This window comes from Pongo pygmaeus, chromosome 3, assembly GCF_028885625.2.
Source record: "Pongo pygmaeus isolate AG05252 chromosome 3, NHGRI_mPonPyg2-v2.0_pri, whole genome shotgun sequence".
NCBI lineage: Eukaryota > Metazoa > Chordata > Mammalia > Primates > Hominidae > Pongo > Pongo pygmaeus.
The window spans coordinates 153,632,647-153,655,382 of NC_072376.2; the positions used below are offsets into that span (position 1 = coordinate 153,632,647).

Below are 22,736 nucleotides of genomic sequence, written 5' to 3' on the forward strand. Positions count from 1 at the left end.
GTGGTCTGCCTGCTTCTATCCTTGTGCTTCTACTTACTGTCATGATAGTGGCCAGAATTATTTTTAAAGCCTTGGTCGGGTCGTGTCTCTCCTCTGCTCAGAACCCTTCAGTGGTTGCCGTCTCCCTCAGAGTTAAGGGCCATTTTGTCGTTGGTTACTTATTACCTCTCTGCCATCATTGCCCACCACCTCCCCTCACTCATTCTGCTCCATCCACAGCTTCCTTGATGTCCCTCAAACTTACCAGGCGCACTCCCACTATTGGGCCTTTGCACTTGCGGTTTCTTCTGTCTGCAAAGCTCTTCTCCAGTCATCTCATCTGCATGGCTTGCTCCCTTGGCTTTTACTAAACAGTCATCTTCTGTGAAAGGTCTTCGCAAATCACCCCATATAAAATTTCACCACCTTCCCAAGCCCAGCATTTCTAACCTAGGTTCCCCACTGTGTTTGTTTTATTGCATATGCCACTAACATAACAGATATGGTACTTACCTTGCTTGTAGTCTGTCTCCCTTATTAAAATAGAATTTCCCTTAAGGACAGGGATTGTTTTTGGTCATTGTCATTTGCTGCTGTACCCTCAGGGCCTAAAATAATATCTCACATAGTAAGTGGTCAATAGTCATGAAATGAATGAATTCACCAGACCTATTCTAGGGCTCAAAAGATTATTTCCAGGCCAGTTCTAGGATGTGGCATGAATCTAGCTGTTACTTTTTCCTTCAGGTATTCTAAGAGCTACAGGATATAGCTTTGCAGAGTTCTTCTGGCTTCTCTGTGAAGGGTGAGGGGAGGAAGTAGTTATGAATCCAGGAAGCCCTAATAATCTACAGCTTGGCCCTCTGCCATCTGCCTCTAGCTGCAGTGCAGACTTGTCTGCCTGGCAGCCGATCGTATTAACAAAGCCCACAGAAAGAGAATCCTAGTCTTAGCCTACTCTACTCACTTGTGTCTAACGATAAATTCCTTTGTCTGACTCCTGTGCTTTCCTTTTAAAGAATTAGACTGTCAAGAGCATGTTAAACAAAAGGCACAGGGGCCTAAACATTATGTAAAGGAGTCATTTTAAAGCAGAAAATAGTATGAAATGCTTTCTACTCAACACATCAATTGTTATTCTTTTCAGGTTAGAAGTTGAATCTGTAACAAAAGAGCCTTTTTACAGGATGGGTAATGACGAATACACAACCACAGCAGCCCTTAACCGAAAGTGGAAATAAGGCAGCTGCCAACACCTCCACTTCAGTTTCCCTGCTAGGTTCAAGAAGCAGAATCTCTTTAAGTTCAGGCTCCTGGACAAAGCTTCAGCGGGAGACCAGACCAAGGCTACTCTACCGAGATCGGGAGGTTCCTATAGAGTCTTTGGGGCCAGGAAAATGAGGAGGAGAAACCTCACCACCCTTCCTAAAGAGGTTTGCCCTGAAGAGAGCAGGCTGCGGGAGTTGCCCTGTGCCCAGAAGCCAGGGTGCTCGGCCTGCGTCACCTTGGTGGGGGTGAGGATGCTGTTGGGACATGAGCCTCCTTATTGCCCGTGGCTCTCTTTGTGGTTCTACCACATAGCTTATCCTGCTCTTCCCTAGAATCAGCTTCAAAGTGGTGCTTAAGCAGTGATATCCTGATATCCTTAGATCTGTGGTTTGGCATCATCCCTTCCCCGCATGCACACTCTGCACGGTTTGCTTTGTTCCTTTTCTGTAGCAGTAGCTTTCTCTTTTGCTTGTTCTTATGTGAAAGCTCCACTGAGGCCAGGACCCAGTGCTCTGGACCAGGAACCTCACTGGGATATAGAGACTGAGCCCTTCCTCTGCACTGGTGTCATCATTATTATATGAGCATAGGAAGGACTGACAGAGCTGGGGGTAAAGTGGCTAGAGACGATGATAATGGCCGGGCATGGTGGCTCATGTCTGTAATCCCAGCACTTTGAGAGGCCGAGGCGGGTGGATCACTTGAGGTCCGGAGTTCGAGACCAGCCTGGCCAACATGGTGAAACCCCATCTCTACTAAAAATATAAAATTAGCTGGGCATGGTGGCGGGCACCTGTAATCCCAGCTACTCAGAGGCTGAGGCAGGAGAATTGCTTGAACTCGGAGGCAGAAGTTGCAGTGAGCTGAGACTGTGCCATCACACTCCAGCCTGGGTGACAAAAGCAAAACTCTGTCTCAAAAACAAAAACAAAAAACAAAACCAAACAAAAAAAACCCCCACAAAACAAACAAAAACCCCCCAAAAAACAGAAGATGGTAAATCACAAGTTGAAATCAAAGAGAATAATCCATGGAGACACGAAAAGTACATAACACAACCATGAACAACTAGAAATGTATCACCTGTCTTCTGGAAGCTGAGGGCAAAATAATTCCCCCAGGATGTTCTTCTGATGCAGTGAATGAGCTGACGAGCCTATTTGTCTCATAGACTAAGCTGGAAATTTCAGCTCAAGGGTTCAGGCTCCTCCCTGTGCATCCTTTAGAAGTAAACACAGACTAAAACCTGCCATTATGCAGTATATTGCTGCTGTGATGAAAAGCACTATGATGTGCTTGAACGAATAAGGACAAGATTGCAACAGAATTCTCAGCATATTAATAGAGACAGGCTTTCAGAGGGACTTGCTCCTCATTTACTGTCACTTTCTTAATGACGATGGAAAATGCTGGCTCCTCTTCTATATCCAGGGCTACACATTTAAACAAAACACTCTTATTTCCCGCTCAATGCTATCTTTGATTTTGGCAAAGTACAGGTGGGTGAAAGTATTAGATTTTGCAGTTATTTCTTGAGGCATATTTAAGACCTCAAAGATAAAAACACATGGAGTCACGTGTAATAGTCTTAGAGTCCAATAAATGACTACTTGATTAAACCAAATGGCATCACAGCGTGCTAATAAGGATTAAACAGACGCATTTTCACCGTTATTACTTACATGGAATGAGTATTTTTGTTAACTTTTATTTTAGGTTCAGGGGTACATATGAAGGTTTGTTATATAGGTAAACTAGTTTCATGGGGGTTTGTTGTACAGATTATTTTGTCACCCAGGTACTAAGCCTATTAACCAATAGTTATTTCTTTCTGCTCCTCTCCCTCCACCCACCCTCTACCCTCAAGGAGGCCCCCAGTGTGTGTTGTTCCCTTCTCTGTGTCCATGTGTTCTCATCACTTAGCTCCCACTTACAAGTAAGAACATGCAGTATTTGGTTTTCTGCTCCTGCATTAGTTTGCTAAGGATAACGGCCTCCAGCTCCATCCACGTTCCCATAAAATACATGATCTTGTTTTTTATAGCTGCATAGTATTCCATAGTGTATATATACCACATTTTCTTTATTCAATTTGCCATTATGGGCATTTAGATTGATTCCATGTCTTTGCTATTGTGAACACCGCTGTAATGAACATTCACATGCATGTGTCTTTATAGCAGAATGATTTATATTCCTCTGGGTATATTCCCAGTAATGGCTGGGTTGAATAGTAGTTGTTTTTAGCTCTTTCAGAAATTGCCACATTGCTTTTTACAATGGTTGAACTAAGGTACACTCCCACCAATGGTATATTTGTGTTGTTTTCTTTACAACCTCGTCAACATCTGTTCTTTTTTGACTTTTTAATGACTGGTGTGAGATGGTATCTCATTGTGGTTTTGAAGACAGACATGCAACCAACAAGCATATTTTAAAAAGCTCAAAATCACTGATCATTATGGATAAGCATTTTAAGTTAGATAACTGATAACAATTATATTCCTTAAATATAGTCATTGATATACTACAAATTGTATTTCTCTATATATGTTTGCCTATAAAATTTATTTACTTAATCAAAATGGTTGCCTGATACAATTTCCCCTGCAAAAGTTGTCAAAAGAATAATGTTATTGCCTTAGGCAGGAACTCAAGCACAAACATAAAAAGCTGTATCTGAGTATTTGATGTATTTTATTTGTTCACATTTAGCCTATTTGAGGTTAGCACTACTTCATTTGACAGTTTAAAAATCATCCTGTAAACAGAATAAAAAACAACAGCAGCAATAGCTAAAAAAAGGACACAATGTATAATAAAATAAAGGAATGTGTTGAAAGAAATATTCCAAAGAAGCAAAGGAAATGAGACCATGATTATGAATTCAACAATCAGAAGAAAAAATCGTCCAACATCTGTAAAAAGCAAAAACATAACAGTAATAAAAAAGAAGCAAGAATTCAAAGTGCAGGTGCGCTAGTTTTCATTTCCACATCCATTCAGGAAATAGAGCATACTATTCTTTTATATAAAGTGACAAGTTCTGTTTTTAAAACATTCAGTTACATTATCTTGCAGATTTTTTTTCAGTTTACATTATCTCTACATTGATTTGATGGAAAGATGGTCATATGCGATATGTGGTATAAATTTCTTCAATCTATGGAGAATACGGAAATGGTAAAGTTGACTTTTACTTATGCTTTTTTTTGCAGTAAGAAGCTAAACATCCAGTATCAGAAGCGTCAGTGCTTTTACTCTTTCAAAAACAAACGCAAAGCAAAAGCAAAAACCTGTCATGAGCCCTCTGTCTTTGCTGCTTCTTTCAGATTCTCTGTGACAAAAGACTGTTACTTTTCACTGAATTCTAATGAGTTGACGTAAATAATCAGAACAATTTCTTAAATGCAAAATTGGTCTGGTATCTGCCTAAATTGGTCAAATACAAGTGTTATTCTGGAATCATGTAAAAATCACTTACTTTCATAACTGTTTAGAACCCCAAATGTTTTCCCTTTGAAGGGGAACATCTGTGGAATATGATTTTGAATAGAGGACTTTTATGAAATATATTTCAAATCTTAAAAATATTTTAATACTTCCTAAAGTGGTATAGGATTTACCCTCGCTGATAATGCCTTCCATTTAAGAACAGTCTTGCATTTGTGGCTTTTCATTTTCCTTACAGCTCTAATTTTATTTAAAAAGCCTGAATACACAAATGACTGCTGCCTTACTTAGCATTAAACAGTACTATTTTTTAAACCATGTATACAGCTCAACAGCAAGATTAATAAGTTGTAATACACACATATCACTGACAGATTCATCTTTTTGTTTTTCAGAATTCACGAAATAAACTGTATTCTGGTAAATCCCCTCCCCGCAACAAGAGTGTACTGTACCTACATTGAGGCGTTTAAATATTTCTCCAACAGTTTTCATTGAATTACATTATGAAAACACTAGGCTTCAAGCTAGGTACTAATAAATATTTAATTTAAAAGAAAGAAAAAAAGAAAAAAAAACTCAACACAGAAGAACATAAAAAAGTCCCTCCTCTCCCTCTCCTCCCACTCCCCCGGGAAGGCGCCCGTGTCAGCCGGACATGGCCGAGATTTCATAGTCACTGGCCGAGGTGAGGGGCTTGCCCATCATCCGGATGTTTTTTGCACTGGTAATCCTGGCCATCATGCACACGGGCTTGTCAAAGTACTTGACCAGGGCAGGCTCAGTTAAGAGGGAGGCCAGGAACTGCTCAAAGGTGATGGCCCAGTCCCGGTCCAGGCTGGTGCTCCGGGGCAGTGCCGCCGTGCCCTGGCCGCTCCGCACCAAGACCGTGTCCTCTCCGATGTCCTCGCAGTGCAGCTTGTCCTCCTCGTGGGAGCCGGCACTCAGCACCGAGTACGAGGACATGGAGCTGTCGTCCTTGGTGTCATCGTCAGAGATCAGCATGGAGGAGCAGGCCCCGTTGTCCCGGGGCGAGGAGTCCTCCAGCTTGATGTCCTCCATTTGTCCTCCAAGGGAGTGCTCCTCGCTGTCGGGGGCCAGGCTGGCCGGCAGGGGCTCAACAGACTCCACCACGTAAGGCTGGCCTGGCCCTTTCTTGGGGAAGAGCACGCCTGGGATGCCCTGGTGGCAGGACGGCCCACTGCTTCCACTCCCGCCCTCCTTTGCAGGCTGAGCCACGAACAGCTTGCCGACCTCCCCAATCTCCAGCAGGAGGCTGGTCACTGCTGCCGTGGCATGGTACAGTTCCTGCTCATTGGGGTCTTCGCTGAACATGTTATACATTGTCTTACACAGTTCAATGAACTGCCCCTGAAAAGCGATTTGGAAAAACACAATGTGAAATCTTGGGGGAGCAGAGAGGCAGCACTGAAGTGGACTGTAAAGCCATTTAAATGGGAATGCCTAAAGATCCCCGGAAAGTCCTCAGCCTAGGCTGGGTGAACATGTTTAAAGTCTCTTATTGATGTTTCCATTTTTAATTTTTATTTCTTTTTGAGACAGGGTCTCCCTTTGTTGCCCAGGCTGGAGTGCAGTGGTGCAATCACGGTTCACTGCAGCCTCAACATCCTGGGCTCACGTGATCCTCCCACCTCAGCCCCCGAGGCACACACCACTATGCTCTGCTAATCTTTGTGTTTTTTGTAGAGATGGGGTTTCGCCATTTTACCCACGCTGGTCTTGTACTCCTGGGCTAAGTGATCCTCCTGCCTTGGCCTCCCAAAGTGCTGGAATTACAGGTGTGAGCCACCACACCCAGCTTATTTTCCCATTTTTTTTAATTTGAAAATTTTCCAACATCTATGAAAGTCGGAATGAGAAAGTAAACATCCATGTATAGCTCACCTAGAGTCAAGAAGGACTATGTCATACATTTGTCTCAGTAACTTTTTTCTTGTTCTCTTTTTCCTTTTTGAAACATCTTAAGGAAATCCGAGACTCATCTCTTTTCACATCTACACACTTTAGCATGCACCTCAATTTTTCCAAGGTTAGCTCCAGTCCCTCCTCCCATGACACATGCCCCATCTCCCTGGACAGAAGTAATATTTTAATGCCTTCGGTCTCCACCCAGATGACTTCTGTTCTTCGATTACAAAACTTAGCATTTTCAGCCTATAATTATTTATATTGTTTTTTTCTTCCTCATTTCACCAGGTTTTTAAGGAAAATGTGCAGACACCTTTATAGCTAAGCATGGTGATCTGAAAACAGCAATGTGTTTGTCTTTGGAGTATCTGAGGGTATTTTTAATGATTGGAATAAGATGCAGTTACTCTCAAAATGGAATATGTCGTGGTTCACATTTCCTCTGAGGAAGTCATTTTCTCACAATGGAGCATATTTTTGATGCATAAACACATGCACAAAATAGGTCCAAACAGATACTAATTAACGGCCCCAAAGTTATTATTTTTGAGGGGTACTGAGTCTACATTTATCGATGACTTTTCAGTCATAGAAAAAAGAATGCCCAGGTTTGAAGTGAATGATTTGAACTTTAAGCACTTACCTGATTTAGTTTGGGTAAATCCTTTGCATTCTTTGACTTAGATTTATTTTCTGGAGTCCACAGTCTCAAATAATTACGATTTTCTTGGGAATTTGCTCTCTTCCCTACAACCCAAATGTCAAGAAGTAAGTGCTTACAGGCCAAAAAACTAGTGTACAACCAGCAAGAAGGTAAACATATAGAAGAGAATATCCTTACCTTTGTCTGGCTTTAGGCTCACCGTAACGAAGCCATCATCTGCACCCTGTTTGCTTCTGCTATCCAATCCAACAACTACCAAGAAATAATTCAGAAGAAAAAAGTAGAATGTTATATAATATGACCATGGAATTAGCATTTGTAGTGGAAAATAGAAGACTCTCTAGGTAGGGTTGCCTGATTTAGCAAACAAACAAAAAAAACTCCTCAAAACAAAATAAAACATTCAGTTAAATTTCAATTTCAGATAAACAACAATTTTTTGGGGGGGATAAGTGTGACATTAGAGGGGACATACTTATACTAAGAAAATTATTTTGTATCTGAGATTCAAATTTTACTACATGTCTCATTATTTTATCTGACAACACTATCTCCAGGTAAAGGACCTCCGCAGAATTCTTTCTCACAGCTGGGGTTCAGTGTACAATAAAAAATTAATGGAGGGTCAAGCACCGTGGCTCATGTCTGTAATCCCAGCACTTTGGAAGGCCGAGGTGGGCAGATTACTTGAGGTCAGGGGTTCGAGACCATCCTGGTCAACATGGTGAAACCCTGTTTCTACTAAAAATACAAAAATTAGCCGGATGTGGTGGCACGTGCCTGTAATCCCAGGTACTCGGGAAACTAAGGCAGGAGAATTGCTTAAACCCAGGAGGCAGAGGTTGCAGTGGGCCAAGATGGAGTGCCATTGCACTCCAGCCTGGGCAACTAGAGCAAAACTCCATCTCAAAGAAGAAAAAAAAATTAATGAGATAATGCCACATAGCCTTTAGTACTTAAAAAATGGTAGTGCTTGCTCCAATGAATGTTGATTTCTCTCCTGTCTTTTCCACATTATCATTTAACTTTGCATATATGAGACTGATTTTTTTGCCAGACCCTGCAAAAGATCAACAACTCACTCTTTTAAGGAAATTAAAATCTATGTAGGTAGAAGAGAGAAAAAAATTTTTTTGCTAAAATGTTACATGCTATAAAACTAGTTCAGATTTATAATTTGGTACTTCAAAAATATGACTTTTAAGGAACCCACTTATAACTGTTTTGTCTTCTTAAAACAAGACGTTACAGGGCACATAGGGACTTCAAAACAGAGAGGTGTATAATGCCCTTCGTTTCCCATGCAGTTTGTCAGCTGTTAGGGTGCATTCCAGCACTTCTCCAAACACCCAAAGCTGGCTGGTCAGGCAGACATGTGGCCTTTACTGTATTATGTGTCAAATTAATCTCAGCAGCTTTTAAGACACAGTGAGGAAAGTGTACTATATATTGTTGGGAAATTCCTCCCCTCTTAATGTTATTGAAAATGATGCAGGAAACAAGTGGATATTTAAAAAATATTTAATGTATAGTAAGTCCATGCAGTGGATACTATATAGCCATTTAAAAACCACGTTTTCAAAGAAATTTTAATGACAAAGTAATATTCTTACTGGATTTTAAGTAAAAAAGCAGGATACAAAACTATATAGCTAGTTTAATCCCAGTTTTATACACATATATCTGTGGTATGTGTGTATGTGTATAATTTGAATAAAAAACTGAAATATTTCAAGGTTAATTATTAGTTATCTTTATATGGTAAGATTCTAAGACAGCTTTGGCTTACTTATTTTACCTGAATCCGACACATTTCCACGCAAAGCAATAGTACCTTTGGCATTGGAAAACCTTCTTCAAAAAGCATCTTTCAATGATATTACATGCTATTGGCATGTGACCATTTCTGAAGCATTTCTAAAACAAGAGAATCCCTTTCTGAGATGAATGTCTACTAAGAAATGTGTGGCAAACATTTTGTAGCCAGAATGTGACTACTATTTTGTAGCCAAAATGTAAATGATATTAGGTTGGTGAAAAGTAATTGTGGTTTTTGCCATCACTTTCAATATATAATATTAAGAATATGTAGGATGCACTAAGGCACTATGCAAAAAGTCTTATTACATTCTCTTATTAGGTCCTAATTACACCCAATATGATAGCTATCATCTCCACTCTCCACACAAGGAAACTGAGGCTTACATAGGAACCTGCCTGCACTCACCTAGATAACAATATACATAGCTAGTGTTCTGCCCAAAGCTCCTACCTTCAACCTGTATTGCCAGTCATAAGACTGAGCCTGGCTCACTCTCTCTACAAAAATCACTTTGGTGCTTACAGTCTAAAAGCAGGTCTATATTTGGGGATGGCAAAACTTAAGAGGAAAAAGAACCCAGGAGAAACCTACATTTACTTTTGGACTTAGGTGAGTTGATAAAGTTGACCTAATGATGAATTAGAAGGTGAGTAACTTACTGAAGTAGCAAGCCAAAAGACAATGCCAGATTAATGTAAGACAAAACAGTATATGAATTAATATATGAATTTGGAGACATACATGAGTTGAATCACATCTCTGTAGACCTATCATCCACAGAGAGCAGGGGTCAGCATATGTCTTCTGTAAAGGACCAGACAATGAATATTTTAAGCTTTGTAGGTCATATTGTCTCTGTTTTAGCCACTCAATTCTGCAGCACGAAAACAGCCATAGGCAATACATATATAAATGAGCTTGGCTGTCTTCCAACAAAACTATTTATAGGCACTGAAGTTTCTATTTCATATACTTTTCATGTGGCAAAAATATTTTACTTTTGATTTTTAAAAACCATTTAAAAATGTAAAAAACCATTCTTAGTTCACAGGCTGTAAAAAATAGGCGGTGGGCTGGATTTGGCCCACGGGCCATAGTTTGCCAACTTCTGCTATAGAGCAAACACAGATATAAGAGAATGCTTTCTGACAGAAATGCTAGTTCCAATTCTGGATGGCTGCCTAACAGGATATTATTAATGAGGCTGATTCTAGCAGAAAGAGGGCAGCAAAGTATACAGCTCTATAGGACACAAGTTTCCTAATCTACTGGGAAACAATGTACATGGTTCCTTCAGTGGGCTGAGGTACCTGCTGCCCAACAGTTGCCTAATCTCAAAAATTGGAAAGGAAAGTAACCAATTAGGCAACCATATTTACATACTTCTTTGACTGACTAGCTTTGGAGGCAAGTCTTTTTCCAATAACGGAGGGCTCCATAGAAAACAAATATAGTATCTTTGGTGAGAAAAGTCACTTACCATGTGTACATTCTGGGGTGATATCTTCAAAGAAGTACTGAGTTGCTTCAAAAGCAGAATCTGGTTCATCTTGATCAGAGGATGGCTCTAGGGAGGGGAGGAAACATAATTCTCATATTGGTAGGGCCATGATCCAGTGAAAGTATGCTTAATTATTAAATAAAATGACATAAGTGGGGATGAAAAGCTAAAGTTACAAAGGTGGGATGGGGCCTTGAGTGCCTACTGCCTCTAAACCTTAGTGGTCACGTCACTGAGGGGCCTTGAGTGGCTACTGTCTCTAAACCTTAGTGGAGGGGGTCACTCCCTTTCTAACTCCATCTTCCCTTTTAACATCCCCACATCAAAGTGTTCCTTCATATTTTCTGTGGTATGGAGAGTTTTCCAAGTTATATGGAATAATGCTTTATCAACAAAATTTTAGGAAACTGTATGCTATAAAGAGAATTCCCAAATCTAGTTTTCTCCTACCTCTATTGTTCATGCTAATCTCGTCTCATTTTTAAAAGTATTTGCTAGATAGATCCCAGCCGGTACCAACCTTATTTAAAATTGAACTCAAAACCTCACCATTTTCCCCACTTGTTCCTGTCAATGTTCCTATGCTCCTTTTCTCTCTCACAATCCTTGTATCCCAGGTGTTACCAAGTGCTATTTATTCTTTCTCTTGCAGATGCCTGCCTGCTCTTTTCTGTTACCACAACTCACTCTTCACACAGGTGAATGACCATACAATCAAGTGCATGCTGATTCAAGAACTTATGGAAATTGTCATTGTTCAGTTAGTTCTCAGTGACTCATGAATGATGGTGTATATAAAAAAGAGGACGATCAGGTTACACCTAAAAAAGAGACTTCAAGCCAGGTCATGGTTACAGACACATGTACTGCTCCATGTAGCTCACTCACCAGGCAAGACGTGCATTTTATACAGGAGTTTGAGCTTCTCTGTGAGGTCCCCATGGCATGCAGCACCTAGAAGTCACATGAGTACCAATGTGAAATGCATCACATGTGCTAATAATCTCCAGGCCTAGTGTTCCCCTAAAAAGTCTACTTCATACACATTCCAACCAAGACAAAATTGTGTGGTGAAAGGCCTGGCCAGGACCTATTTGGGTTAAGAGCTCAGGAACCACGATGGTTGGTTTCAAATCCTCTGCATGTACTACGTACTCTTGGGAGAGTTAAACTCTTTGTACCTTGGTTTCCCCTCTGTAAGGTGAGATGATATTGGAAGATTCTACCAGTGATCTTGATGTCAGGACTCCATGAAATGTCAGAACTAAAAGTGTTAAAACATATTAAGCACCTATAATAGTGCCTGGCACCTAACAAACTAGCTTTATTAATGAGAAAGGTCATGTGATTGGGGCACAACATCTTAAATAACTATTAGAGTTCAGAAATAATTTCAAGATGTATTTGATATCACTTCAAATTACTCATTCTAGAAATCCTTTTTAATTGTTTTTGAGCTCCTAAGTATTTCCTTAATTTATCCGAACCTATCGGTCATTATATCACCATAGCTTCAATCAGAAGAATCCTGTTGCTTTTCCCCTCAAAGTCCATATTTATTGCTAGAACCAGAAAATCCTTTGTAAATATATATTCTCAGAGCACCTAAAGATAAATTAGATTTGGAAAAAGAAGAAAAATAGGGATCATATAATCTGGGTTGGAAGGGACCTTACGGGTTATCTTGTCTGACCTTCCGCTTAATGTAGGATCTCCTCTCACACACCCCTGTGAGACAGGACTCCAGCATCTGCTGAAACATTCTCAAAGATGGGGAACTCAATACAATCAGAGGCATTCCATTCCAAGCTGTATTCTTTAAATACTGAAAGTTTTTCTGTAATTTTTAGTTTAATGACCCTCAAAACCTGTAGTCTCAACTTTATGAAGTCTGTGAACCCCTCAAAATGCAAAATTTTATTTATGTGCATATGTTACTTTGGGGAAAGAAAATGTCCATAGTCTTTATCAGATCTCAAAGAGTCCACGACTCAAAAATGGCTTAGAACTACTCCTCTTTCTCTTATCCCACTCTTGAAAGCAAAACAGAATGGGTGTCTCACCTCTTCCACACAACAATCCTTCAGATTTTAAGAACAGCTGTCCTGTCTTCCTCAAGCTTATCTTTTTGGGGCAACTTTATCTTCTCAGATTAGATCTTTCCAATTTCTTCAATTTTCTCATATGATGTGATCTGTATATCCTTCCCTATTATTATCCACATCTACCTTATGTGCTAATTTCTCAATCAATATCCCTTTAGAATAAGTTCAGAAGCCTCTTGGCCACTCCAGGAAACAGGGGAACTGTTCCTGAATCTTCCATTAGTATAGTCTAAGTGTGAATTCAACTGTTCACACTCTCACAGTGGAGTTTCTTAATGATCATATGGTTAACTAAACCCCCAGATGTTTGCATGATTAATAAAACTAATCATGAAAATAATGAGACATTAACCATCCACTCTGTGTTAAGCCCTGTGCCAATTATTTCATATGTATAATCCCACTTATATCTCATAACAATTCTATAAAATGGGCACAATTATTACTCCTATTTTACAGATAAGAAAAATTGGGCTTATTGAGGTTAATTAATTTGTTCAAGGTCATAAGTAAGTGACAGGTCCAGGATTTGAACCTGGATTTGTCTGACTCTAGATTCCATGCTGGAAACCACTATTACACTACATGCAGACATCCTAGCTAGTTCTTTAACAATTATTTCTTTAAATGTAGAACTTATATTTATCATTATCACTTTTTTTTTCACCAATCATTTTGTAACAGTGAAACAGCAAAAGAACTAATATAACTAATTCAAGTTTTGTTTAAGGGACCTTTACCTGCATGTAGGCTAGGATAATTTTACAGCACTAAGATAATATGCAAAAACAGCAATCATGTAGTTTAAAAAAATTAACTCTGAAATTGAAGGAGAAGTATGCAAAAAACCGTTTTGTTAAAGATTCATAGTAGCATTATAACCTGACTGAAGACAAAGAAGTTCCCAACCTTCTCGGACTCCTGCTGGTGCCCAGATGTCTGCGTTGTCTGTCACCTCTTGATCCCAACTGCTCCTCATTCCCCTGCCCTTAACACAAAACGAGCCTAAAATCTGTACTGACATTAAGATGGTAGTTTAGGATGCTAGTCTGCCATTGTCGTGATTTGCTGGCTCTCAGAATAAACCTGCTTTTCCTCCCACCCAAAAAACTCTCGTCTCTTGAGTTTGTTTTTCGAGTGTTGAATAGCCAAACCTGGGTTCAGTTGCAATTTCTGCCTATCATAATTTTTAAAAACCTACTTTTGTCATCTAACATATTGGCTATCTCTTCCACCTTCATGTGGCCCCACCCATTCAGTAAGTGTTCTTTGCCTTCATGGTTCAAGGTGTCCACTGGGTCCGGTAGGGGAGAATGAGTAATAATCATAGTGATAATCATAACCGACATTTATTTGAGCCAGACACACTTCTACAACTTTACTTGAATTGTTTCATTTAGTTTTGATGGTTAACTCTATCGTGCAAATAAGGATGCAACCACAAAGAGTCCAAATACTGGGCCCAAGGGTACTAGTGAATGCTCTCTCAGTTGAAATGAACTTATTACCCATCACACTTTTGGGTGCAGTGTTCAGCCAGTTACACAATCACCAATTTCCATATACTTTCACCTTTTCCATTGACAATGAATTATTTATCCAATGACTGGCTGCATCACGACTCATTATGCTATGTTTATAGACTCTAAGTTTCAGCCACACTGTTGGAAAGAGTACAGCTAATTCATGGCTTCTAACAGAAACCCTTCATTTGTTTGTTTGTTTGTTTGAGACGGAGTCTCACTCTGTCGCCCAGGCTGGAGTGCAATGGCATGGTATCAGCTCACTGCAACCTCTGCCTCCTGGGTTCAAGTGATTCTCCTGCCTCAGCCTCCCAAGTAGTTGGGACTACAGGCGCCCACCAGTATGCCCGGCTAATTTCTTGTATTTTAGTAGAGACTGGTTTCACCGTGTTAGCCAGGATGGTCTCGATCTCCTGACCTCATGATCCACCCGTCTCGGCCTGAAACCCCTCATTTCTAATTCCACAAAGACCATCTAACTGTTTAGTAATTTCTAGAGGGATCTCTCTGGGGATTGACATAAAATTACTGATACATGTTTTTCAAAATTCATTTTTTAGTTTTTCTTTTTTTTTGAGATGGAGTCTTACTCTGTCGTCCAGGCTGGAGTGCTGTGGCATGATGTCTGCTCACTGCAACCTCTGCCTCCTGGGTTCAAGTGATGCTCGTGTCTCAACCTCCTGAGTAGCTGGGATTATAGGGACCTGCCACCACGCCTGGCTAATTTTTGTATTTTTAGTAGAGACAGGGTTTTACCATGTTGGCCAGGATGGTCTTGAACTCCTGACCTCAAGTGATCCACCCACCTCGGCCTCCCAAAGTGCTAGGATTACAGCCATGAGCCACAGGGCCTGGCCCATTCTTTAGTTTCTTTAAACACAGACCGAATTTCTCATTTCTGCTTGACTTTCCCATCTCCATAACTATAACTGACCAATGTAACTGACAACAGCTCTGCAACCACATCTGAGAGTTCTCCCACTAATCTGGGGTATAAGTTTACTTTGCCCAGGAACTCAACTGCATTTTGAAGTCTAAATATTCTTTTCTAATGTCTTCTCTATGCTGGACTTCAAGCCCCTTTTTCCTTTTTGAAGATTTTAAAAAGTATTCTCCTTACTGGAGTTGACTGAATTTAAGTAAATTAAATATTTTTATTTATTACTGTCACTTTCTACATGTAGAACCTGTCTCTTTTTTCCTCCTCTTTATTTTTGCCTAAAGGTACTTTTTAAAAAAAATATCTCTTTTGATGGATACCTATATGACAAGCAGTAATTACCTTGGAAGTAAAAAAAAATTAGCATAGGGTCAAACAGGTCTTTAGCATTATCTGATTTGTGCCACTTTTTAAAAAAGCAGACTGTACTTATATATCACTTGTGTAATTAAAAATTAATACTGCCTCCTTCTTCCTAAAAAATGCCCCTTTGTTATCCTCAGTACAGAGTAGTGAGAAAAGATTAAGCTTTCAGGGCAGATAGCCGTTGTTTGAATCCTGCGTCCAGCATGTACTAGCTGTGCCTCTCAATTCAGTTCAATAACAGATATTTATTGGTTTGCTAAAAACTAATGTTCCAACAAGTTACTTTAACTTTTCTGAGCTTCTATTTCTTTAGCTAAATATGGAGATAATAGTAGCAAGCAGGTAGGTAATGAAGCATAAGAGTAACAGCACAAACTGTGCCTCTTGGGTACGTGGAATCAAACACAAACTTTATAGTTGCATGCCCTTAGACAAATTAAATACACACTAATTGTGCACATAAAAAGCATTAGGGCAGTGCCAGGCATGCAGTAAATGCTGTATAAATGTCAGTTATCACTATCGTTATTATACCTAAGAGCTGTTGTTTAGATTAATATAGTAAAATTCTAAAGTATCACAACAGTATCTGCACTCTAAATAAACGTGAGTTCTCCCATGTCCCCTCTTGTAAGTGTACAGATGGTTTATACAATTTCTGTTGTAACCTCAAAGGACCTTACCTACATCCCTTCCCTTTTTAAAAAACCATCAGCTTCCTCTGGCCTTTATGTCTTCTAGATATAACTCTTACAGATTAAAGACATTCTTTAGAAATGCTGGCTCTATGCTTGACATTTTCTTTTTCCTTGGGTACTTCTTTTTAAAGCATATGGCCCAAGGTCACAGCGCAGCACAATTAGAATTTTAAAAAAATTGTTCTTACCTCATTCTGGCATAATGCCTGCTATACTCTCAACCTTACGTCAGGTGGGCCAGGCTCCACTACCATGCAGCTTTTGTGCCCAGTTATAAAAGGAACAAGAGTCCAAAAAGGCAGTCATATGTAGGGCAGTGAGCAAGCCAGACAGGGAGCTGATGGGTAGCTGCCCTCACGCTGTGGTGAGGTGTGGGGTGAGGCTGGGCCTGCTCCTGCTGGAAGGTCCCTCCTCCCAGCAAAAGGGAGAGAAAAGACTTCCATTTAGGCTGCAGGGCTGCCGTGATGCTCCTTTATTAAAAACATTTCGTAATGTTTTATGAAACTAGATATTACATATGAAATTCATTATGAAATAGATGTTTTATGCAATTATATATAATATATTCAATAAAATATTCTATTTTTTTTGTCAAATAGAAGTAATCCACCAACCCAAACATTTGTCTCTTGGAAAACTATCTCAGTCTGTGGTTTCAGTGTTTATGTTGGCATTTCATTGTCTTGTGAATTCTCTAATAATGTATTTTTAACTAGTGTTGAGGGCTGTCTGATGTAGAGGCAACGATTTATCCATATACTATGTTCATGAAAAACACATTTTATAATCAGTTTGCAAACCTCCCCTTGTGCTTCTGCAGCCCTGAGGGCAGCATGGGCAACACTAGGCACAGCTCCGTCATCCCATCCCAACTCATGCAATAGTACCACGTCCTTACTTAGCCCAGAGACAAACTCCCGGAAGTTAATCAAAGAGTCTCCATTTTCATCTAATAACTGGAACAAGCGGGAGGCCAGAACATCAGAGTGAGTTCCACATGCCCAAGGAAAGAGAAGAGCAAACATTCCCTTGAACTGCTCGAAGTCAATGCGATACTGTTCGAGGTAGGGCAGGCTGGGGTCATGCCGGTCCAGCGCATTGCTGCTCCCGCCCCAGTAGCAGCTGGTGAGATGTTCTGCCTGAAAAAGAATGGATGATCACTGGGGACCCTCTTTTGCAGCAAATACCAGAAAGAAAAGGCCCATCCTCCAGTTTGGAAAGGGCTTTAGATCAATCTGTGTGCATCCCCTGGGGCAGGGCTGTGGCCTCAGGGCCCCTTCGGTCTCCTAGTTTTCTACACACACCTCCATTTGACCAGCCCTTCACTGCCTCCATGCCAACCATTTCTGCAGTTTACATCTGGAAGGTCTGCAACTACTGGGTGTAGATGAAGAAAGAAAGGGAACTCTCCCCCACCACATTCTCTTCCCCCTTACCTATACACTTGCATACATTTTAGAACTAACTCCCATAAAGAGAAAGAAAATTTTTAGCTTAAATAGAATGCTACTCGAAAAAGATAGGAATTTAGGTAATGTGACCACCTTGTTTTCTAGGTGACACTGGTAAAGTCCAGACTTTATGTGGCTCACATGAGGTCAACCAACCAGTTAGTTAAAGCAGAATCATGATGAGATTTTGGGTTTCTTAACTCCCGCTTTAATGTCCCATGTATCATACATAACACCCTGCTTCCCTGCTCACCAAAATCACATAAATAAGATCACAGTCACACAGTATTCAACCTACAAGTGTGTGGTCATCCAATTTCACACATCTGTAAATAGCTCTGGAAAAATTATCAGCATAGGAACCACTCTGGCGAGCAGAATAGAGATCTGGACCCAGCAAAGAGCTTCCTGTTGCTGGCCTTGGAAAAAAGGCAGCCTCTTTATTCATGAGGTCATGGTGACTCTGGTAGAAATATCCACTCCTTTTAGGAAGACCACACAAAAAAGCACGCACTAGAAAGTTCTGAAAGAACACCCTCAACCACACACAGGCACTTATAGTTAACTCTGGGTGGCAGGTGGGGAAGAAAGGAGGAGCATAAAAAGGAGGACTTCGTTTTTACTTTTTCCATATTGTATTGTCTGAATATTTCACTATAAGCATGAATAAATATGGTAATAGAAAAAAAAAAAAAACACCTTTGGCCAGGTGCAGCGGCTTATTTCTATAATCCCAGCACTTTGGGAGGCCAGGCGGGAGGATCGCTTGAGCCCAGGAATTTGAGAACAGCGTGGGCAACATATTGAGACCCTGTCTCTACGAAAAAAAAAGTTTAAAAAGTAGCTGGGCATGGTGGCACATGCCTGTAGTCTCAGCTACTTGGGAGGCTGAGGTGGGAGGATAGCTTGAGCCCAGGAGGTCAAGTCTGCAGTGACCCGGGATGATGCCACTGCACTGTAGCCTGGGCGACAGAGTAACACCTTGTCTTAAAAAAATAAAACTAAAAAAGAAGAAAGAAAAATTACTTTTGAAAATCCTTCTCTTTTCCCTAGGGTTTCTGAAAAAGAGCAGAGTCAATTGTGAGTATGTTGTATTTCTATTTTGCTCTCCCTTAGAAAAGGAGCAAAGATCAATGTCTTTTCACAATTGTTTATTGGGAATTGTAGTGAAAAAGCTAAAAAGAAGAGTGGGAGTAGGGAAGAGAGGAGCAAAGAGAGGTGGTGAGCAGAACCAGTCAGGTTTTTTGCAAGGCGACCTTGAGAGAATAAAGGAAACTGTGTCAAAGTTCCGCAGGCTTTGGGACTGCATTCCTGGGACTGCGTTCCTGCCTGCAGGGTGGAGGTGGGTGTGTCAGGGGCAGGGAGGCAGAAGCTGAGGTCAGAGTGGCCTGCCGGGTTGAGCTGTACTCTGAACGAGCATGAGGGGAGCCCAGCAGCCCTCTGTGGGCAGCATGGTGTTGGTGATATACTCCGGGAGGGAACCCCTTAACCTGAGCTACATCGGTTGACAAAGGTTACCCAAAGCATTTCCTCCTAAGCACCCCAAGTTGCTCTGAACCTGGCCTGAACATGGGTGCAGGCACTTTCATGGTGCTCACAACCATTAGGATAAAACACGCCCTTCAGATTATCTCCCTTGTTCCTTGCTGAGAGCCCACAGACCATCATTTGGGGACTATGGGCCAAGAGACTGAAACAGAAGGGCTAATTTGGAAAGAGTTCAAGAGAAACCAGGGCAAAGGACCCCGAACCACATTTTCCATGAAATCTGCCTTAAGGTGCATTCTTTAACCTTTTCTCCTCAAGTTCTATCCAAAAGTCTGTGCAGTAAGCTCCTTGGGAGGAAGACTACATCATTCCTTTCTATCTCCAGAAAAATACCCAGAAATCGACTTTCTTAAAAAAAATTTAAGAGACAGGGTCTTACTCTGTTGCCCAGGCTGGAGTGCAGTGGTGTGATCCTGACTTACTGCAGTCTCAACCTCCTGGGCTCAAACGATCCTCCTACGTCAGCCTCTGGGCTACAAATGTATGCTACCATGCCTGGCTAATGTAAAAAAAATATATATTTTTAGTGATGGGTCTTGCTATGTTGCCCAGGCTGGTCTAGAACTCCTGGGCTCTAGCACTCCTCCCTCCCACCTCAGCTTCCCAAGTACCTGGGATTACAGACGTGAGCTACTGCACCTGGCTCTAGAAATTGGCTTTTTAAAGTACTAAAAAGTCTGGCAGGGTGACTAACACATAGTGATGACTCAATAAATGTTTGAGAAGACGAATGAGAGCCAACTAAAGTGTTACAATGATTCCACAAAGTGTCAATAACTGAAGTTTTATACTGGATTCTTTAGTAGAAGAGACTCTGTCCCACCTGACACCAACTGAGTCTCAGGTTCTTCTGGGTCCTCAATAGACCTGAGGAACCTGTGTTGTCAACACACCCTTAGGGCAGGGTTTTGAGTATAAGAAAAGTGCTTTCCTCAGCATATTCTCAGGGTTCAAATGACACGGCTGTTATCTGAAGGTACACAGACCAGAGAGCGTAGCAGTGCCCAGGTTAAGATGCGGCTTCAGCCGAGAGTAGTGGCTCATGCCTGTAATCCCAGCACTTTGGGAGGCCAAGGCAGGCAGATCACAAGGTCAGGAGTTCGAGACCAGCCTGGCCAATATGGTGAAACCCCACCTCTACTAAAAACACAAAAATTAGCCGGGCATGGTGGCAGGCACCTGTACTCCCAGCTACTCGGGAGCCTGAGGCAGGAGAATCGCTTGAACCCGGGAGGCGAGGCTACAGTGAGCCGAGATCGTGTCATTGCACTCCAGCCTGGGTGACAGAATGAGACTCCATCTCAAAGAAAAAAAAAAAAAAAAGATGTAATTTCAATGACTTCCAGATCCAGGATTTCTGTACAGCCAGCCCCGGTCCTCCTTCTTTTGCTTTCCCTGAGTCGGCCTCCTCTGTCCGCTGTCACAGTCCTTTCTCTTACCTGTCCATGCTCTTGCTGCCTCCAGCTGCTACTTCCACTTCGTTTAGCTCCCCCCAGAATCCTGGCCCTGCCCCCATGCCCTGAGAAGATTCCTTCTGGACCTCAGCAACCCTTAAAAACCTGATCTTAATTGCATCATTGTTTTCTCCTGCCTTACAGATCGCCAACTTACACTATGTGGAACAATTAGCTACAGGTGCTTAACATGTACGAATAAAATATTCATGAGCTGGCACACCACAGAGACTGCACCCTCAAGTGCTGGATGCAGGCTGGCAGGGGCGCCCCTGTCCACTCTGTTGATAATGCTGATGCTGCACCAAGCGCACCACCAACCAGCCTGGACACCCAGTGTGCCTCCATCTTTCTGGGCTTCAGTTTCCTCATCAGAAGAATGCAGGGACTGTGTTATATTGAGAACTAATCACTAATTTATCTATTAATTCAACACACACGTTTGGAACACCTACGAAGGCAGAGACTCTAGTATTAGTACTAGTGCTCTTTACCAGGCACTAGTGACACCAACATAGATAAAACAGTGGTGCCCTCCAGTGGCGAACAGGCAGTGGGCGACATCAGCAAGTGCAGTCCTAAGCAACCACATTTTCTGACTGTAAGATGTAGAATACCAGTGTTCAACTCTGGTTTTTATGTTCGTTTCTATTTCCTCCTGTACTATCTTTGCAATTCTCAAAACAGCCAAATTTAGTTCTGATGGTAATTAGAAATTGTGATGAAACTGGCACCTGCATAAAAGGCATATTTTAAACTTTTTTTCCTGTTATCACATTTTAACCTCTGATGCTGATGATACCTATGACAAAAATATATTTTTCCGAAAGAAAAAACTGTACTTTATTTGTGACCATAATACTTTCTTAATAAGAATCAAGATTGGGGCCAGGTGTGGTGGCTCACACCTGTAATCCCAGCACTTTGGGAGGTCGAGGCGGAGGTCAGGAGTTCAAGAACAGCCTGGCCAACATGGTGAAACCCCATCTCTACTAAAAAAAAAAAAAAAGAAAAAAGAAAAATATAAAAGTTAGCCGGGTGTGGTGGTGTGTGCCTGTAATCCCAGCTGTACCTGGGCAACAGAGTAAGAGCGAGACTCCGTCTCAAAAAAATAAAAAAATAAAGATTGGTAGGGGCTGAATTAGGAAAGGAAAATCACAGAAATTTAACCAATTATGGTTTTCCTTGGGCATTTAAACAACTTTATTCTAACTACATAAGGGTGTTTTTATAGCTTAACATAGGCGATCACAATTTGCAATAAATTCAAGCAGCACTTCAACTTGATCACCATTGTTTTTAATAAGTATTATGAAGCAATAACCTATTTTTTTAGGTTCAAGTAAACAACTAGAATATTATATGGAGTGCAAGGTAACTAAAACATCAACTTACACTGGTTATAAGAATGTTTATTTTCATGTTAAGTACTCCAGTTTTGTACTCTCGGCTCTAGCTTCCTTTTTATATTATCCCTTAATTTAACAGAAAAAATCAAGAACTAACTGAATTATTAAGGTGAACTCCTTTACTCCTTTGAATGGGCATGAATTTACTTTGAAACTCACCTTGAAAAGAGCATAAAGTTCTTCCAGTTCATCAATGGTAAAGGAAGTTTCTGTCACAATGGTTCGTACCTATAAAAATATTAAGCAAAATGAATTTCACAAACTCAAAAAGTGTCATGCTGGGAAAATCCCTAATTTTTCCCTTTCAAATTGTTTTCAGTTCTGTCAGGCAGGAATCCACAGCCAGCAGGAGTGTGAAGAAGGAAGACGATAAAGGTTGCCTGCTACTTCTCAAAGGACTTACCACGTTGCGTTTCGTAGTATCCTCCAGTGTCTGGATCACTTTCAGTCTCTGTTTGAATCTCATCTGTTCAATCAAATCTGCCCGGATAGTTCCGAATTTCTGTAAAGGAGCAATATTGGTGTCTCTGAAAAAATCTCTTACAGCACACAATGTCCTGTCTGCAGAATGCCTGCAACACACTCTTGACACATGAAAGAAATGACTTCTCATGTGACGGGCATC

The 22,736-nt window shown here is 40.9% G+C and overlaps 1 protein-coding gene across 1 annotated transcript in view; it reads right to left on the minus strand.

Moving 5' to 3' along the window:
• Positions 1-3,928: 3,928 nt before the first annotated feature.
• Positions 3,929-22,736, minus strand: part of TBC1D9 (TBC1 domain family member 9) — a 135,185-nt gene continuing 116,377 nt past the window's right edge. The window contains exons 15-22 of the mRNA XM_054484654.2: positions 22,515-22,613; positions 22,271-22,339; positions 17,148-17,388; positions 11,506-11,571; positions 10,597-10,683; positions 7,472-7,546; positions 7,274-7,377; positions 3,929-6,072 (exon numbers count right to left, since the gene is read on the minus strand). Of these exons, the coding sequence (XP_054340629.1) occupies positions 5,350-6,072; positions 7,274-7,377; positions 7,472-7,546; positions 10,597-10,683; positions 11,506-11,571; positions 17,148-17,388; positions 22,271-22,339; positions 22,515-22,613 (1,464 nt within the window). The 3' untranslated portion in view covers positions 3,929-5,349. The remainder of the gene's footprint in view (positions 6,073-7,273; positions 7,378-7,471; positions 7,547-10,596; positions 10,684-11,505; positions 11,572-17,147; positions 17,389-22,270; positions 22,340-22,514; positions 22,614-22,736) is intronic.